The 16,398-nt window shown below is 41.1% G+C and overlaps 2 protein-coding genes across 4 annotated transcripts; one reads left to right on the top strand and one right to left on the bottom strand.

Annotated features, from left to right (window-relative positions):
- Window positions 1-930: 930 nt before the first annotated feature.
- p2rx2 (purinergic receptor P2X, ligand-gated ion channel, 2) lies at window positions 931-7,787 on the bottom strand. Of its 3 annotated transcripts, none has more exons than XM_084360792.1 (12): window positions 7,720-7,787; window positions 5,354-5,489; window positions 5,166-5,237; window positions 5,009-5,084; window positions 4,823-4,919; window positions 3,734-3,814; window positions 3,471-3,624; window positions 3,223-3,353; window positions 3,034-3,124; window positions 2,894-2,959; window positions 2,709-2,786; window positions 931-1,318 (listed from the first exon to the last, which is right to left on the bottom strand). In XM_084360792.1, exons 2-12 carry the CDS (start codon window positions 5,417-5,419, stop codon window positions 1,220-1,222), a joined length of 1,011 nt encoding a protein of 336 aa, XP_084216918.1. In that variant the 5' UTR covers window positions 5,420-5,489; window positions 7,720-7,787; the 3' UTR covers window positions 931-1,219. The 3 variants fall into 3 exon arrangements, with proteins under 3 accessions (XP_084216918.1, XP_084216917.1, XP_084216916.1); XM_084360791.1 differs by having other exon boundaries at window positions 7,681-7,766; XM_084360790.1 differs by lacking the exon at window positions 7,720-7,787 and adding an exon at window positions 6,131-6,361.
- Window positions 7,382-14,889, top strand: pes (pescadillo). The gene is made up of 15 exons (XM_084360789.1): window positions 7,382-7,541; window positions 7,747-7,826; window positions 8,601-8,754; window positions 8,930-9,039; window positions 9,242-9,413; window positions 9,530-9,619; window positions 9,913-10,029; window positions 10,313-10,390; window positions 11,749-11,838; window positions 12,652-12,782; window positions 12,881-13,006; window positions 13,428-13,612; window positions 13,815-13,981; window positions 14,069-14,236; window positions 14,489-14,889. The coding sequence occupies exons 1-15, from the start codon at window positions 7,518-7,520 to the stop codon at window positions 14,561-14,563; spliced, it is 1,767 nt and encodes a 588-aa protein (XP_084216915.1). The 5' UTR covers window positions 7,382-7,517; the 3' UTR covers window positions 14,564-14,889.
- The last annotated feature ends 1,509 nt before the right edge of the window (window positions 14,890-16,398 follow it).

Below are 16,398 nucleotides of genomic sequence, written 5' to 3'. Positions count from 1 at the left end.
ACACACTTTAAATGTGTAAAATTGGTGGCGTTACCCTTTAAGTCTTCCTCTGATGACAAGTCTTTACATTTTAATGCGGGCTGAGCATCTTCTACACTGATAATAAGAAAAGAGCAGATGTTTCTGGCTGGTTATGATTTTTTTTTTACTGTTAAATGTGAGAATGATTTGGTGGTTAGTGAGCAACACTGGTCTTAACCCGTGCACCTCCATCACTTTAACCTCATTGCCCCTCAGATGACTCACTTTGCCTGCTGATGGGTGTCTCTTAGACAAGTAATCACATTTCAGACTCTGATCTGAGGGCACAATTAGATTGTCTCCTTGGAGCGTCTCCCTGACAAACACTGCACATGTACGAACGAAGGAATGAGAGCACTTAGAGGGCCGGTGACTGAATTCTTTACATTTTCAAGTGTACGCCTCTCAATACAGTCAGAAAACGCTCTTTAACACGAGCAACACCCATTTGAGATATGAATTTCCCACTCTTTACGTGTCATAAACACCATTTCCACACAGACGTGTCACTGTCCATTGTGCTCCTCCATCCATCATGACAGATATCGATCCATTAGACTCAAGTCTTCATTCTTTCTTCACCGCTGACATTTGTATTGCTCTCAGGCATCCAGATGGATTCACACTTCCCCACAATCTTGTTAGAGAAACCCTTTTATGGGAAATGCCGGTGTAATTTGATTACTGCTCATTGCTCTCCTCGTGCGTCTCCTGGCCGTTTCCTCCTGTAACCTCCAGTTATGTCAGGTTGAAGGGATGAAGGAAATGGATGTGAATATTTAGATCCTTTAAACATGATGTGCACTTTTACGTTTGTAATATCGCAGATTTCTAAGAGCAGAGGCCGATTTCGTACTGCTGTGGTAATGTTCATGTCAGAAACTTGAGTTAATAGAGGATATTTATTACAATACATTGACAGAATGGGCATTGATTGTATGGTTTGTAATCTTTTTCATTACTCAAATATGCTTCTGCTGTGAAACTGACACAATAATAACAGAGGCCAACAGAGACTGGCTGTCTTTCACAGGATGCTTTCTGACAGTTTATGTTCCCAAAAAACAGCGTAGCGACCGCTGGCAGTCCATAACAGACAACCTGAGGAGGCCCTCAGAGTTGCCCTCGTTGCCACAGTCAGCTGACGGAGGAGAGTCCACACTCTTGGCCAGCGAAGACTGAGGCAACTGTGGTGACGTCACAGCGGTACGCCTTCTGACAGGTCTGAGTGGTTTGAGCCGAAGCTGTTGATGTAGCTGAGCTCTGTGGACATGGGCACCGTGGGCTCCTTGATAACCTGCAGAGGACAGATATCCTTCAGTTAGTGAGCCGGCATGCACCACAGCCACTGAATGTGTTAAAACTTGATGTAAAATCATTCTGCAGAGACAATAAAGACACAGCACAGAGTAGTTTAGTCATTTGGGGCACAGAGAAACAGACTGGTGGGGTTTATTCTACTCTTTTTATATCCTTTTTTGTCTCTTATTATATTGTCTTCTGGTTGTCTTCTTAATGCCGTCACATAAAGCTCTTTAAATGTATTTGTTGTTGAAAGGTGCAGTACATATAAGCTTGTCCCAGTAAGCCCCGACAGTGTGACAGTGAGCCCTGAAACCAAAGCAGCTAAACTGCATTCAGCCGTCTTTAATTCTACTATGTGAAAAAGGCCTAAATAAAAACACATTTGGATTGCCCAGTAAAAGCTTTTCCTTAAAAAGACACAACAGTATGATCCATTAAAGGGGCTCTGTAGATCTTCTATGTTTATTTCATTTCCAAACTAACGTTAGCTGCTGTTGCTCCCTGTCAGCAGAGCGGAGAGAGGCACTGAGACGAGGCACTCAAGAATGTGCATGAAGTCACTTCCTTTGGACTGTTGCAGAAAATCTGATCTGAATCCCTCACAAAGAAATCCACAGTCCAGCAGCATCAAACAACTTCAACAAAATCGTCCACAGGCTTGTAACTGAGACAGATGAGGAAGGTCTCATTTTTCATGTCATGTCACAATCTGCTCACATGGGCCAACACGATTAATGTAAATTGCTACAAATTCTTACATAGAGCTAAATTATGTGCTTAAACACATCTGTAGATATGCTTTGAAATACATTATTGAGAATGTTTGGAAATCAGCTCATTAGCTTTTCTTTGTGAGATATAAAAACCTGAGGACACATTGTGCTAATTTTCAGGTTCATAATTGTATTTAAGGTTATTACTAGAAGAGGTTTACAAGCTTTAGTGCTAAAAAGAAAACGCTCTGTTTTAGCTCCTGTCTCTTTAAGGCTCCTCCTCCTGAATACCCAGTCCCTCCTCTGATTGGTCAGCTCACACACGTCTGAGCCAGCACCGCTAATAACGACAGGGCAGCTTTGCTAAATTAATTCTCACTTCGCGAACTAGCTGCTAGGTCACAATTATGCAAATATGTGATGTCACAAAGTCACTGAATTGAAGGCGGGACTACTGACGAGGCGTTTTAGGAGCAGTGTTTTCTGTGGGAGAGAGGAGTTTCCGTTGGTGTGGACTTTGACCCTTTTTACCTTTCAAGATCTTTTATGGTATAAAACACAAAAAAAATTTAAAAACTAATTGATTTCCTTTAATTATCAGTATCAGCGGCCCTAAACCAATATGAAACCATATGTGTCGATGCTGAATAAATGATGGCATTTACTCACTTCATCAAACTTTCTCTCACTGTAGACTTCGTTCTTGTCGATAAACGTCAGCATGATCCAGTCGCAGATAATGGTGCACTGGAGGGTTGAGATGTAAAGAAAGAAAAACAGTTTTGTGGCGGGGAAAAAGCGATATCTGCCACTTCAAAGTCTCAAGATAAGACAGGAATGTTGTAATTACTCACAATCCCAACAGAAGTCATAGCAGTCACTGTGCTGATGATGGTCGGGATGGGGCTGAATTTACCAGCCTGAAAAACAAAATGCAAGTAATAAAATAACAGTGACCAAGAGTGAGCTGAGTGATGACGGAGAATGCACTCACATGTCCGTGAACTATGACGTCCAGACGGATGCCGTAGGCTTTGATAAGAGTCCGAGACTCTATCCCATCCTTTCTGTAATATTTGGCAAACCTGGACAATCATACAGAAATCATGAGGGCAGTTATAACACACCAGATTGACAAACACAATCATTTAAATGCTGAACAAAAAAAAGTCAGTGTAATCACCTGTAATAATAACCAGAGTTGGCCTGATCCTTTCGGAGGTCAAGACGACGGAAGGCATATGTCGGTTTACAGTTTGAAGGATCAATGTCCAGGTTACACTTCCAGTTGATGAAAACTCCTATAACTCCTCCCTGAAAAGTGAAAAGTAGCTACTCAGTTTGTCTACTTCAGTGAAAGTATGAATGTAAATCAGAATTCTTCATGAGTTGAAACATGAGCACACGTTGCAGTGTAGATCTCATACTCACAGTCTTGCAGAGCTCAGTGAAATTCTCCCTGGCGTGATGTGCGATGTAGCCCAGGCGGAAGTTTGGACAGTACGGCTCTTTATCCTCGTGATAATGACACTTGTTGAGATATTTTTGCATGTCACGCTTGTTGGAAGCGTCCTTGATGTTTCCCCTGCCAAAGACAAGAACAGGAGCTCCTCTTAATCTCAACTCCTGATGTCCAAAATCATTGGCTTCAGTGTGTGTGTGTGTGTGTGTGTGTGTGTGTGTAGGGACTCTACCTCAGCACTTTAAATTTGGGGAAGTGGATGGAGTTTCTGATGAACACTGTGAAATTGATGGCCTTCTCTAACGGTGGCTCTCTGTTGAAGACACCAAATAATTAGAGCAGTTGTATTTTGCCTCTGTCAGTTGGTTTCAGACCAAGAAAATAGTAACAGACGTCTTCTGTCTACTCTCCAAATGCCCTCGTTGGCCCTGTTATTACTCTTTTATTACAACTGTTATTGTGTCTGCTTTTGCCCCTCCGTCACGGGTTGCATGTGATGGCCAATTCAACACTGATTAAAAAAAAATTAATACAATTTTCTCATATCCTTTTCATTAAACTCACAACCGCTCAGATGTATCTTGTCCTCAGGGATCCCAGGTTGAGACCCACTGATTTATGGTATGTAATCTTTTTTTTCTGATATGAAATCACTGTCAATACATTTTTTTTGCCCACGTTTGACAACTGTCTCCAGTCCTTGCCAAGACACGAGCATAGAAAGTTTCACACGGAGGAAAAATCAAAGACTTAAAACAAACAACACACATTTTTCATATAAAAGAAACAAGAAACGGATGTGAAAACAAGCAACTCACATCAAGACATCGATATTACCAGTGTTCAGTGATGCGACAAGTGGTCAAATGGTCAATTGATTCTATAATCTTCCAATGTCATCTGATATCGATCGCAGGCCCCTGTATCGAATCGAATCGAAATTGTATCGTGGCAGACTTTGTGATATCAGCAAATATCGTATCGTCCAAAGAATCGATATAATATTGTATCGTGATGAAACTTGCGATTTACACCCGTAGTTGATACCAATCAAGCTTTATCAAGCTTTATCACCATGCCTGTCTGAACTGATGTAAAGATATTTGACTGACTGTTCTGATACTGAAATATTCGTCTGACCAGTTAGTTAATCAACTGTGACCTGTTTTTTATTTGTATCATATCTGTAGGTTTTATATCCCAGATGTGGAACTCTGTCTTTGTCTCTGTTTTTCTTATATTGTCTGTGGGTTAGGATACTTAAACCCGACTTGAACTTGACCAGCCAACATGGCAGAGAGTTATTCATCATCTACCTTACCGAACTACAGCGTACTCCTCGATAGGACACCAGGTTTGGATCTCACAGGTTTTGAAGGTGTGGTTGTAGTACTGAACACATCTGCCCGTTCTTCTGCCTGCAAAAAAAAAAAAATGGATAGAAAGTGTGACGAAATACAAACCAAACAAGCTTGAAGAAAGACTTTGTGAGGAATAAAAACAGTACCATGGCCATCAAAGTCAACCTCTCCTTTGACACAGTCAGAGTCTTTTGTACAGTTGGCATTGGCGACTTTGAAATGCTGAAGTGAAATAAGACAGATGTTCAGTCACGAGAGACAACAGGTGTTTATGTGTCTGCAAAGCTTTTGTTGACCTCTCACCTCAGCGCAGGTTCCTTGCCTCTGATCGTACGTAACTTCTCGTCTCAATATTGTACTAATCACATCACCGCCCTGTGAGGGAAATGCAACAGAAATGCTATTAGTCAGTCCGGGTTATATAACGATGCTGTCAGAGTGCAGGAGGTGAAACATCCATGGTGTTATTGCAGCATTTGTTCTGGACTCACCTCTGATGGTTGAGCGTACTCCACAGTGTCCAAGATTTTCTCTCCATGAACCGCTGTGCCCTTCATGAGCGTGTAAACGGAGCTCTCTGGACGAGTTTCGCTCTCTTGGTAGGCTTTCTGACTTATGAAGACATACCTTCAGGGTGATAGAAGAGACAGACCCAATATCACATTTTGTGTCATGACGTCAATTTGAATTGGAGGCATCAGATTACCCTGAATCTGTTCATCCCTTTTTGCTGAAGCTGAGGGATGAAGAAAAGATGACGCACTTCCATCATAGAGCTCGATTCATCTAATCTAAGAAATAGTTTAAGATTTGAAATAATATGAATATTAGAAGAATAAGATCTTCAAAGCCTGTAAAAAAAACTGCTCTCCTCAGTTCAAGTTACATGCTTAATAATGGACAGACACTCAACCATAAGTAAGACATCAATGTGTTTCCATCAATTATGCTGTTTATTTGTCTCCAGTTAAGTGCAAATGAGAAGCATTTCCTCTCCACAAAACTGCATTTATGGTTTTGAGGATTTAAAGCCGCAGTGCATTTTCTATGTTAATACACCCTTCAGCACACAAAAACATATTGCTGACAAAACAACAATAAACACCTCACTGTAATTGCTAAAAGAAGCTTTAAACTAACACATGATACATCTGATAAAAAAATAGCTAGAAAAATAAATAAAGCAATGTTACCAAAGCCTTTCAGTGTCATAGATTGTCCCTTTTACTGCATACAGTGGGCATGCAAGTACACAAACATGAGCTTACCAGATGAAATAGGTTATCACAAGAAACTGCACGCCTCTGTATATGACGCCAAGAGTTCTGTTTTTAACCACCATCACTTTTGGTGTCTCATAGTCCCAGAAACCAAGAAAATACTCCTTAACAAAGTCACGTAGACCCATGACGAACTGAGATCCTTCACACATATCTGCAGATGTCCTTGCAAAATCCTATTTTTCAGTTTTTCTGTCTCTTTGTATCTGTCCCACTGTTTTTTCTAACCCTCCGCTCCTGCTCAGCTCCAATCTGCATCTCGCTCGAGCATCCCTGACACCAGCCGGAGAGAGGGGTAGAAGAGAAGGGGGTGGGGCTCAGATGTGGTTGAATCATGCATTTTATTTTATGTCAGTTTATTCTGATGATTGTACAGCTTTGGGGTGTCAACTCATTTTGTAGACACTTTAAAACATTAAGGCTGCGCTTTTTTCTGAAAACACTGGAAATATTTTGATTCTATTGGGTCGGTGTTTCTTTTGGTCATTCAATTTCTTTTCAGAAACGGATATTACAAACCAAAAAGTGTTTCAATATCTTTGTTGTGCTTTAAATGAACAAATTCTAATTTAAGTACAAGGCGTTTTTCCTTTGTCCTGGTTATTCAGGATCATCTTGAACAGGAATACATAAAAAAAAATGTAATTGTGTGGATGACAGGCCGTGTTTGCCATGTGTAAAATCATACAAGAGTAGGTCAGCACAGTCCTACACATGGCGCTCTTTTAAATTACAACATCCAGTCTCCTAATATGAAAAGACAGGCACTCTAGTGTTTTAATTTTTTGTCTTGAAAAAGAAAAGTGGAATCAAACCATTTCTTAAAATTTGCTCATCCATTTAGGCCATGGGAAAGAGAAAACCCTTGTTTTGCATTTTGAAACGAAAATCAACACCCTCAATACCCTTATCTGCAAAGAAAATTGCATGACCAAAAGATACACTGACCATATTGTCCCTAGATTTGCTGTATTTTCATTTTAAATGATGCAATTAGGCTACATAAAATAAAATTAAAAATGAAGGCACTGGTTCAGACAAACTGAATGTAACAGCTGTAGGGCACATAAAGCATGTCAAACTTCATAAGATATACTAAAAACTGATGTGTGTGTGCATTGATGTACAAGAAAAAGCTAAAGTGAGACTGTAGGCTCCACTTGTTTGTTTGCTTTCTTTTTGTACAGGCGGACACGCGGTCAGCCCTCGTCTGGGTCCTGATTACTGCTAGCACCGCCTCCTCTGCGCATGTCAAACGACACGTGCTTCTGCTGCTGGAGTCGGCTGCGAGCGTTGTGTTCGCCTGTTAACAGCTTAATTTGTAGATAATTACATTTTTCCTCAACTTGCGCGGAGGATCACATATCATTTGTAAATGGGGGGTCTTCAAAAGAAGAAGGTAAGAGCTGACGTCGAGTCAATGTCAGGCTGAGACACGTTAACTGCTATAGCAACATGGTTAGCTAGTTAGCTAACGGAGCTAGCTGAAGATTGTTTTTCTGAAATCGGCGTGTTTGAGGTCGAAAAAGCGACTTAACCTGAATGTGGATTGAAGTCGTATTGTTGCTGAGACTGACCTTTGCTCGTCTGTCTTTGTTTTTCAGTATGAGAGGGGCTCTGCCACCAACTACATCACCAGAAACAAAGCTCGCAAGAAGTTATCGCTCAGCCTCCCAGATTTCAGGTAATGCTGCCACGGTGCTTGTAACAGGATTGTGCCATGTGGATACAGTCATTATATGATTTTAAATAAATATACACTCAGGTGACACATAGAGGTACAACTCAACTGAAGGTTGTAATGTCCAGTTATTGTTGAAACTGTTGTTTATGGTCACTTAGGAGCTGTATTTGATGCTGATGAGTTGTGTTACATTATACTGAGTTGTGTTCCCAATATTTTGTTGATCCCACCCAGTAATGAAATGTAACTGAGTGTAATGTAACTTACTCAAGTACTGTACTGATTTTGAACTACTTTTGCTTTACTTGATTATTTCCATTTTCTTTGCCTTTATACTTCCACTCTACTTCATATTGGAGGCAAATATTGTACTTTTTACTCCAATGCATCCATTTGATTACTTTAGTTGTTACTTTGCAGATTGCATGCTGCATCAAAGCTTAAGCAGCCAATTTTTAAATTAATTTATCTGTAGTAGGATTAAAAAACAAACACTGATTACGAAAAAATGCTGAATATCGGATCAGATAACTGGCCAGGTGGACACTCAGATGACCCATAGTATACAGTATATACATATGCTTAAATACGTGTGTAGTTTAAGGTTTCATACATAAGTACATGTACATATGTGACTTTCAATTTTACCAAAGTAATAATTTAACACAACACCAAACTTTACTCAGGTATGACTTTTGGGTACTTTATACAACACTGATCCCACCTATATCAGGGTGGACATATAAATAACTCTGATCTCTCTCTGATTTTCAGACGACTGTGCATCCTAAAAGGAATCTACCCTCATGAGCCCAAACACAAGAAGAAGGTTAACAAGGGCTCTACCGCCGCGAGGACCTTCTACCTGCTCAAAGACATCCGCTTTCTGCTGCATGAGCCGATCGTTGGCAAGTTCAGAGACTACAAGGTATCACAAGCATATTTAGTCTACGTTTTAACCAAATAGAAATTAGTCTGTCTGAATATCATTCTTGATTGAAAATGGTTCGCTTGTTGCCTTTTATAAATGTCATTTGATATTTTCTGCAGTAATGGTTTTAAAAGATGAACACTGCCTAAATGTCAATATATTATGTTTACAGGTATTTGTACGCAAACTGAAGAGGGCTTATGGAAAAACAGAGTGGTCTGCTGTGGAGAGACTCAAGGAGAACAAGCCCACCTATAAATTGGACCACATCATCAAAGAAAGGTGGGACAGTGTTATTCTCCACACTCGACATAGGAGGGCATTGTTGAGCTTAACTGACTTTCGCCATGTCAAGTCAAATTGCAGTGTCAAAAGAAATCACTGCGAATTGAGGGAAATGCATTTTATAAAAAAGTTTTTGGAGCTTTCAAAGTACTTACAAACTCAGTTGTATTGCCTAACTGGTTCTGTTTTGTTATGGCAGGTACCCCTCCTTCATCGATGCCCTCCGTGATATCGACGATGCCCTCTGCATGTGCTTCCTCTTCTCTACCTTCGCCCGTACAGGAAAATGTCACGTTCAGACGATCCAGCTGTGCAGACGCCTCACTGTGGAGTGGATGAACTTTGTGATTGCATCTCGTGGTCTCAGAAAGGTGACAGTTCACACTATACCACAACTATGTTTGACATATAAATAAAATGGTGGTCGGAGGGTATATTGATTTGTCTTGAGTTCATTCAGTAATGACCCTTATATGATCCTTTTTAGGTTTTCATCTCCATCAAGGGAATATATTACCAAGCTGAGGCGATGGGGCAGCTCATTACATGGCTGGTGCCATATCAGTTCTCTCATGATGTAAGTGAAGGATGAAATGCAGTCCACAGTGATTAGACTAATAACAGGCAGTTACTTTTTCAGTATTATGGGATTACACTGAAGGCTGACACAGCTCAGTCAGCATATTGAGCCATTGTAATGTGATGTTTTTTGGGGTTTTTTGTGTGTAAATGACTGTCGAGATTAGTTCACTGTCTGCCCAGAGCTGTTTGTGTGCTCCAGGGATTATAACTTACTATAAATGTTTGCACTCATGTTATTAATTTTACCATTAGTTAGACTGAGTTAAATTCTGTGTTTTGCTCTTTTAGCACCCAACAGATGTCGACTACAGAGTAATGGCAACTTTCACAGAAATTTACACCACTCTGCTGGGGTTCGTCAACTTCAGACTCTACCATTCCCTCAACCTGCTCTACCCACCAAAGGTATACTGGACTCAGGTTTACAGTTTTATAATGATAGTTGCATCACATTCATCATGATTATTCAGATGGCTATGTTGTATTATAAACCAAAATCTTACATTTTCCAAAAATGAATGTATTCTAAAGTTTTTAAAACTGTTATTGTGACAGATTTGGTAAGATTCCAGGTGTGACGATATGGAGTTATAAACAGTGATGCTGCATGATTGCAATAGGTATTTATGGCTGTTTGGTCACGTGTTTGCACACCTGTACTCTGTTAATATCTTTACTCATTTTGCAGCTGGACAGTAAATCAGAGACGGAGGTGAAGGAAGAGGATGAGGAAGACTACGCCATGAATTCAGAAAGCTACTTAGAGGTGAGGTTCCTTATCTTGAAGCATTTTAAATGATTCAGTTAAATCAGTCACTCTTACCTCTAATGGTATCTAAACAAACAGTTAGTTTTAGTTTTATTTACCCATATTTCTGTCTTCACCTCATTAAAATTGAGGTGGGTAGAATATTGTTTATGGCATCATAGCATTGAAAAATGGCATCTCATCACAGTCACATCTGTTGAATATCGAGATTAACAAGAACATTATTTCTGAAAAGACGCACTGCTCTGCAAGTTTAAAATGTCGTTTTTTGCTGATGTTTTTAAAACCGTGCTCTCATTCAAGACATGCTGTATATGACTCTTGATTTTTTTCTTATAAGGACATTAATACTCTGTGAATGAGGGTTATAATCGATGTTAACATAAACCAGTTAACAAATGTGAATTTCTGGTCAGTCCTTGAAAATTTCAGTCCATGTACAGACTTTAGACAATTCAGACAAAACAGCACCATGTCAAGAAATCATACTAAAAGTATTAACCTGTTTCAACAATCATCAGATAGTAAACAGTGGAATTACCATGTTCACCTCCAAAAAAAATTTTACTAAACCAGTTGCGTGAGCTTGCACGTGCTGATTGGCCACCATAGTGCAAATATTGCTGCTGTTGTACCATATAATTATCCAGCCCATCCTCCTGTATTGTTCCACCTGCTTCTTTATCGTGCTATAAAAAATAATGACAAACTTACACGCATAACCAACACAGCTGTCAGGATAACATACAGAGCTTAACAATATGGCCATTACACATATTAAAATCTTCAATAGAACAGGACATCACACACCCACCCCACCTCAACTCACTGCCCTCGGGGCGAAGGTACAGATTACTGACATGCAGAAGGGCTCAAGGAAAAACTCAATCCCTGCAGCCATAGCTGCCCTAAACAATAGGTCTCACCGACCAGACTGCATACTGTACAACAGCACACACGTCTGATATTTATTAATTTAATTGGTTAGTTTATTGACAGACAAGTGCACCCCTGCTGTCTCAATGCACTGACTGTGCCTTGTTTTAATGGGTCTGGTGGTTTGATTTTGTTCCTGAATAAGATGGGACGTCCATTAAACCTGATGCAAAGTAGTGTTTCTACAGACAAAAAGGCATAATTGTAAGTAGCAAAGGAAAAACACATTCATTAGAGTGTAAAAATGGTACACACCATAGATTTTACACTACTTTTTTTTTCTTTCATGGATAAGATATTAATATGTAGTGTGCCACATATCCTTCTGGGGTTTTATCAGAGATATTATGTAAACTTGTGTTTTTGGGAAAGGGTTGTCAGGGATTGTTGATCTAATCCTGTGGTCTTTGGCTGTGCAGAAACTGTCAGCTCTGAGTGCCAGCCTGGCGCGGGTGGTTTCTTCTGCAGAGGAGGAGGAGGCTGAGCTCGACCAGTTTCCTGCTGAGGGGGTAAGAAAACCAAATTTCACACACTGTCCTTGAATACACTGAATATAAAATACTGGTATTATGAGATACATTTAAAGAGACTGTTCAAGACTGGAATATTGCCTTTCTGTAAAAGGTACAAACATGGCATTTGGGGCTTTGTTTTTCTGCCACCGATCCGGTAGCAGAAGTAGTAACAGGCATAGTAACAGAGCCAAAATTATGTCTGTGTACAAAGGGTGAGACAGCAGGACAGGACACACAGTTGCATGCACTGTTGTTTTGCATGTCACGCTTATTTTTACTTCCAGAATGCCTGCATGCAATGCTGGCAGCATTATGAATCGACAGTAAAGTTAGAAATGTCATCTATGCATGCAGAAAAACAACAGTTGATAGCCTAATTGGTCTCTGAGGGCAGAGGTGAGAGGTCGCATATCTTCTACCTAGAGCAGTAGAGCCATTTCTGAGGTGTGAGACTGGGGGATTGCAGCTTCATGTTTGGTTGCTAAGGGCGACATGTTTCTCACCATGGGAGGCTTGTTTTGTCCAACTGGTTTGAGGTGCTCATCTATTGGCCCTGTTTCACCCCAGACTTTCTCAGGAACCCAGAAACCTTTTTATCAGCTGGTCAGTCTGCTCTGCCATGGCTCAACCACCTGTTGTGTTGAAATTGATTCATAGCTCCACCTGCTGTTGTGGAGGTCAAATTACAGAGGACATTTGAATTTAGTTTTAAGTGTTGTGCTTTCTTGTGGCCCAGCATTCATCAGGGTTATACAAAACCTCTACAGAAATATTAATAAATGTTTTCCTCGATGCTTTTTTCCTCAGGAGGACATGGAAAAGATGGAGACGAGGGAGAAGGAAGAAAAAATACTTGAGGCTCAGAAAAAACTGTTCCATGGTCTCAAATTCTTCCTCAACAGAGAAGCGCCCAGAGAGTCGCTGGCTTTTGTCATCAGGTGAGTGAGAGCCGCTGCAGTGAAAGTCACAGGACAAGCAGAAATAAATAAACAAACAATTATAAACTTAAATCCATTCTCTGTTTTGTGTCTTCCAGGTGTTTTGGTGGCGAGGTGTCCTGGGACAAATCTGTGTGTATTGGCAGCACATACGATATGACAGATGAGACCATCACACATCAAATCGTTGACAGACCCAGCATTGACAAGCAGTACATCAACAGGTAAAGAAATGTTTGGTTTTCATTGTATTCAACTTTTTCTTGCCTTTCGGACATGTAGAATACACCCTTTTATACCAATTGGATGTACAGTGCATTTCTGAATGCTGTATTCAGGAAGTCTGTGCTGTTTGATTGTGCTCCTCTCTTCTTTTACATTACCACGAGTCCACAATGCATCCTTTCAGAGCCATCGCTCTGTCTCGCCTGAAAACAACCCTGTTCTTCATCATGTTTGACATGATGCCCTCTTTCTTTATCCCGTTCTGCATTTTTAAAGAGTCGCATCACTTCCATCATGCTGGCAAACTCCCTCATAAATACATTTAGCAGAAAAAACAAGCGGTGCTGATTATTTATATCAGAACAGGGCTCGTAGGAGGTTATTTTCGTAGCTTTAACTATGATGCTTATTGTTTTTCAGGTACTACATCCAGCCCCAGTGGGTGTATGATTGTGTCAATGCCAAAATCCTCCTGCCCGTGGAGGACTACTTCCTCGGAGTGACTCTGCCCCCCCACCTCTCTCCATTTGTGGAGGAGAAGGACGGAGACTATGTGCCACCCGAAAAACTGAAGATAATGGCCTTACAACGAGGAGAAAAACCTGGTACACAACCCCCTCTATATCTCTGACGTCTCATCTTTCATACAGTGGACCACCTTTCACCTTTTTTATCATTTTAATTTATAATTTGCATGTTGATGTATTTGTCTCACGACTTCATTACACAATTCGTTATAACTTTCTATAGGCTATGTAAATCCAGAGACTATGGACAAATCATTAACATGTTTTGTTCTTATCAAAGCCCAAGAACAGGAGGATGAGGAAGAAGAGGAAGATGAGGAGGAGGAGGAGGGTGAAGATGACGAAGAGGAGGAAGATGACAACGAAGAGGAAGATGAAGACGACGACGAGGAAAAGGCAGAAGAGACAAATCTTAAAAAGATGGAGAAGCAAAGATCCCAGGGCAAGGTAAGAGAGTTTTGAACCCTTTTTCTGTCTTTTCCTGTTTCTATGAACATGTAGGATCATTCTCAACTCATATTTCTTCTTTTTTAGTCTCTGCAAGTCAAAGTGACACCTGGCAAAATGAAGGTGGAAGACAAAGCACGCCTGGACCAGGAGGAGCAAGCAGAGGAGAAACGTCTCGCCATCATGATGATGAAGAAAAAAGAGAAGTACCTCTACGACAAAATCATGTTCGGAAAGAAGAGAAAAGTCAGAGAGGTATGTTCCGTTTTGTTATTGATTGATTATGGATTCATGGGTAGATAAGACTGTTAGTGCAGCAACGTGTGCAGATAACATTCATACATTCTTTAACATAGGATCCTTTATATTCAGGTTCAGGCATCTTATCTCGGGCTGAGAATGTTCAGCAGTATTGTGTGGCCGCTGTGTGTAGAGTTACATTGAAGCCCGGCGATGAACCCCCCAGAGTTCACTGACCTCTGAACTCTATTCATTCTCCTTTTACAGGCTAACAAGCTGGCTGCCAAGAGGAAGGCCCATGACGATGCTGAGAAATCAAAGAAGAAGAAGACCAGAAAATGAATCATCTGATGATGTATTTGTCAGACTGACTTTATTTAACTGTATTGAGTGTATTACAGGTTGATGTGTCATTAAACCTGTAGGAGTATTAAAGAGCTCTGTGCGTGAGCTACCTGCACCGTGATGTGGGTGCAGTGACCTCTGCATACTTTCAACATGAAATGCAGGATATGGAACATGCTAACTGTAATTATTGATGTAAAAGTGTTTGCTTTGATGTTGTTTGTATGTACTGTTCTACATTACACAAGATATTTCTTCCTATGTTAAGATCTGTACTTTAAATGGTCTGTATTTTAAAATAAAAACACAACTTATGACTTTCATGATGTGGACTATTCCCCCTTTATACCGCTATCTGTGTGTACTGCTATCAAAATCCCCATCACTATCTGACTCATGAGTAGTGATTGCCACGTAAATACACGAGTTCTCAGGACTCGTGGGTCGGACCACACTGATCTCAGCCGTCAACTTGATCTCAGCTGCGCCCAAGTTTCATGACTGCATCGGAACAAATGTTGGTCAGGGGTTGTAAAGTTTGTGTGTGGGCACCCACCTAATCTCAGCCCCCTGCTCAGACCATGCTCATCTTCAAAGTCGGCCCTCATTTTGATCTCAACTACACACCTGTAAAGTTTTGTGATTGCATCCTACATGGTTAAAAATCAGTCAGGCATAAACACCTGGCAAAATACTCAAAACTGCTGCTGTGGTGAATGTATCTGCCTGAGAACATAAACAGCTGAAGCTGTCGCAGCTGGTAGTGAAGCTGAGGCTTCTTACTGTTGATTAGCTGCTTTGTGTTTCATCACAACTAAGGATTAATTATGCTTCGAGCGAGCATTAGTCTCTAAATAGCAGACGAGTTGCCCGCGGGTGTCACTTCCCACAGCTGTGTATGGATCAGAAAAGATGTTCACAGACTGGGAATACAGTAGGCCTGTGTCCCATGAGACGCATGTGTCCGCATCTGTGTTGCAGGCAGAGGCTGAGGTCACTACTGTGCTGCTGTTGGCGGGTCGTCTTGACCGATGTGTCCACACACGGGCGGTGGGCGTTGATGACGAAGGAGCCGAGGCCCCTCTGCCCTCCTGAAGATGCTGCTGTGATCGTGGCGGGCCAAAGGCCAGGCCAGTCATGCCCCGCTCTCCTCAATCTCCTCATTCAGTTTGTGGCACTCCCTGCCCCCTCTCACCCTGATCTGCATTCCACGCATGCCCACCCGGTCCGGGTCTCAGCCTGGCACTCTGGGTGCCTGCAGGCAAAGGCGCCTCCCTGCTCAACAAAAGCAGCAGTGTCGTGCCGGAGCATGACGAGTGTGGGATGAGCAGCACGAAATCCAGTGTGCCTTTGCATGAATCGGGGTCACAGTGTGGAGAGAGACAAGAGCTCACACGTACTGTAACTGATGGAGCGTTATGACCACATATTGCTACATCCTGCCTAGCAGAGCCAAATAGACTGTCACCCTTCGTTTGATTGTTCATTTCATTCTCTACTGAAATGTCTGTGCTTGTCCTGCACAAGAGATTGTATTGAGAATGGCAAGTTTACTGTCTATCATCAGCTTACAGGACCCAGAGTTAAAATATTCATAGGTTATTCAATGCAAACATTGCAGGAAAAGACTGAGGGAAGAAAGACTGACCATTTATAAATGGAAAAAATATATAATCTCTATAATTCATACAGTACTGTTGCATTGAACTCCAGGCTGCTCAGTTTGTAAAGAACAATTATGTATTTTTTTTGTCTTTAAATCCCTCCGGTGTATATATTCCTCCTACTGCACGTATAGACACTAATGCTACATAAGCATTTCAAACAATACA

Source organism: Pagrus pagrus, assembly GCF_965226575.1.
Source record: "Pagrus pagrus genome assembly, chromosome: 8".
Classification (NCBI taxonomy): domain Eukaryota; kingdom Metazoa; phylum Chordata; class Actinopteri; order Spariformes; family Sparidae; genus Pagrus; species Pagrus pagrus.
The sequence above is the reverse complement of the archived record's forward strand: the minus strand, read 5'-3'. Positions and strand labels throughout refer to the sequence as shown.

What these genes read in the sequence shown, in the direction of transcription:
- p2rx2 (XM_084360790.1), bottom strand. Translation starts at nt 6,294, where the DNA reads ATGTGTGAAGGATCTCAGTTCGTCATGGGTCTACGTGACTTTGTTAAG. An exon ending in GAGGAGTACGCTGTAGTTCG is followed by an intron (nt 3,815 to 4,822) that starts GTAAGGTAGATG and finishes TGTCTTCAACAG; the next exon opens with AGAGCCACCGTTAGAGAAGG. An exon ending in TCACTGAGCTCTGCAAGACT is followed by an intron (nt 3,354 to 3,470) that starts GTGAGTATGAGA and finishes TTCACTTTTCAG; the next exon opens with GGAGGAGTTATAGGAGTTTT.
- pes (XM_084360789.1), top strand. Translation starts at nt 7,518, where the DNA reads ATGGGGGGTCTTCAAAAGAAGAAG. An exon ending in ATTCAGAAAGCTACTTAGAG is followed by an intron (nt 10,391 to 11,748) that starts GTGAGGTTCCTT and finishes TTGGCTGTGCAG; the next exon opens with AAACTGTCAGCTCTGAGTGC. An exon ending in ACCAGTTTCCTGCTGAGGGG is followed by an intron (nt 11,839 to 12,651) that starts GTAAGAAAACCA and finishes TTTTTTCCTCAG; the next exon opens with GAGGACATGGAAAAGATGGA.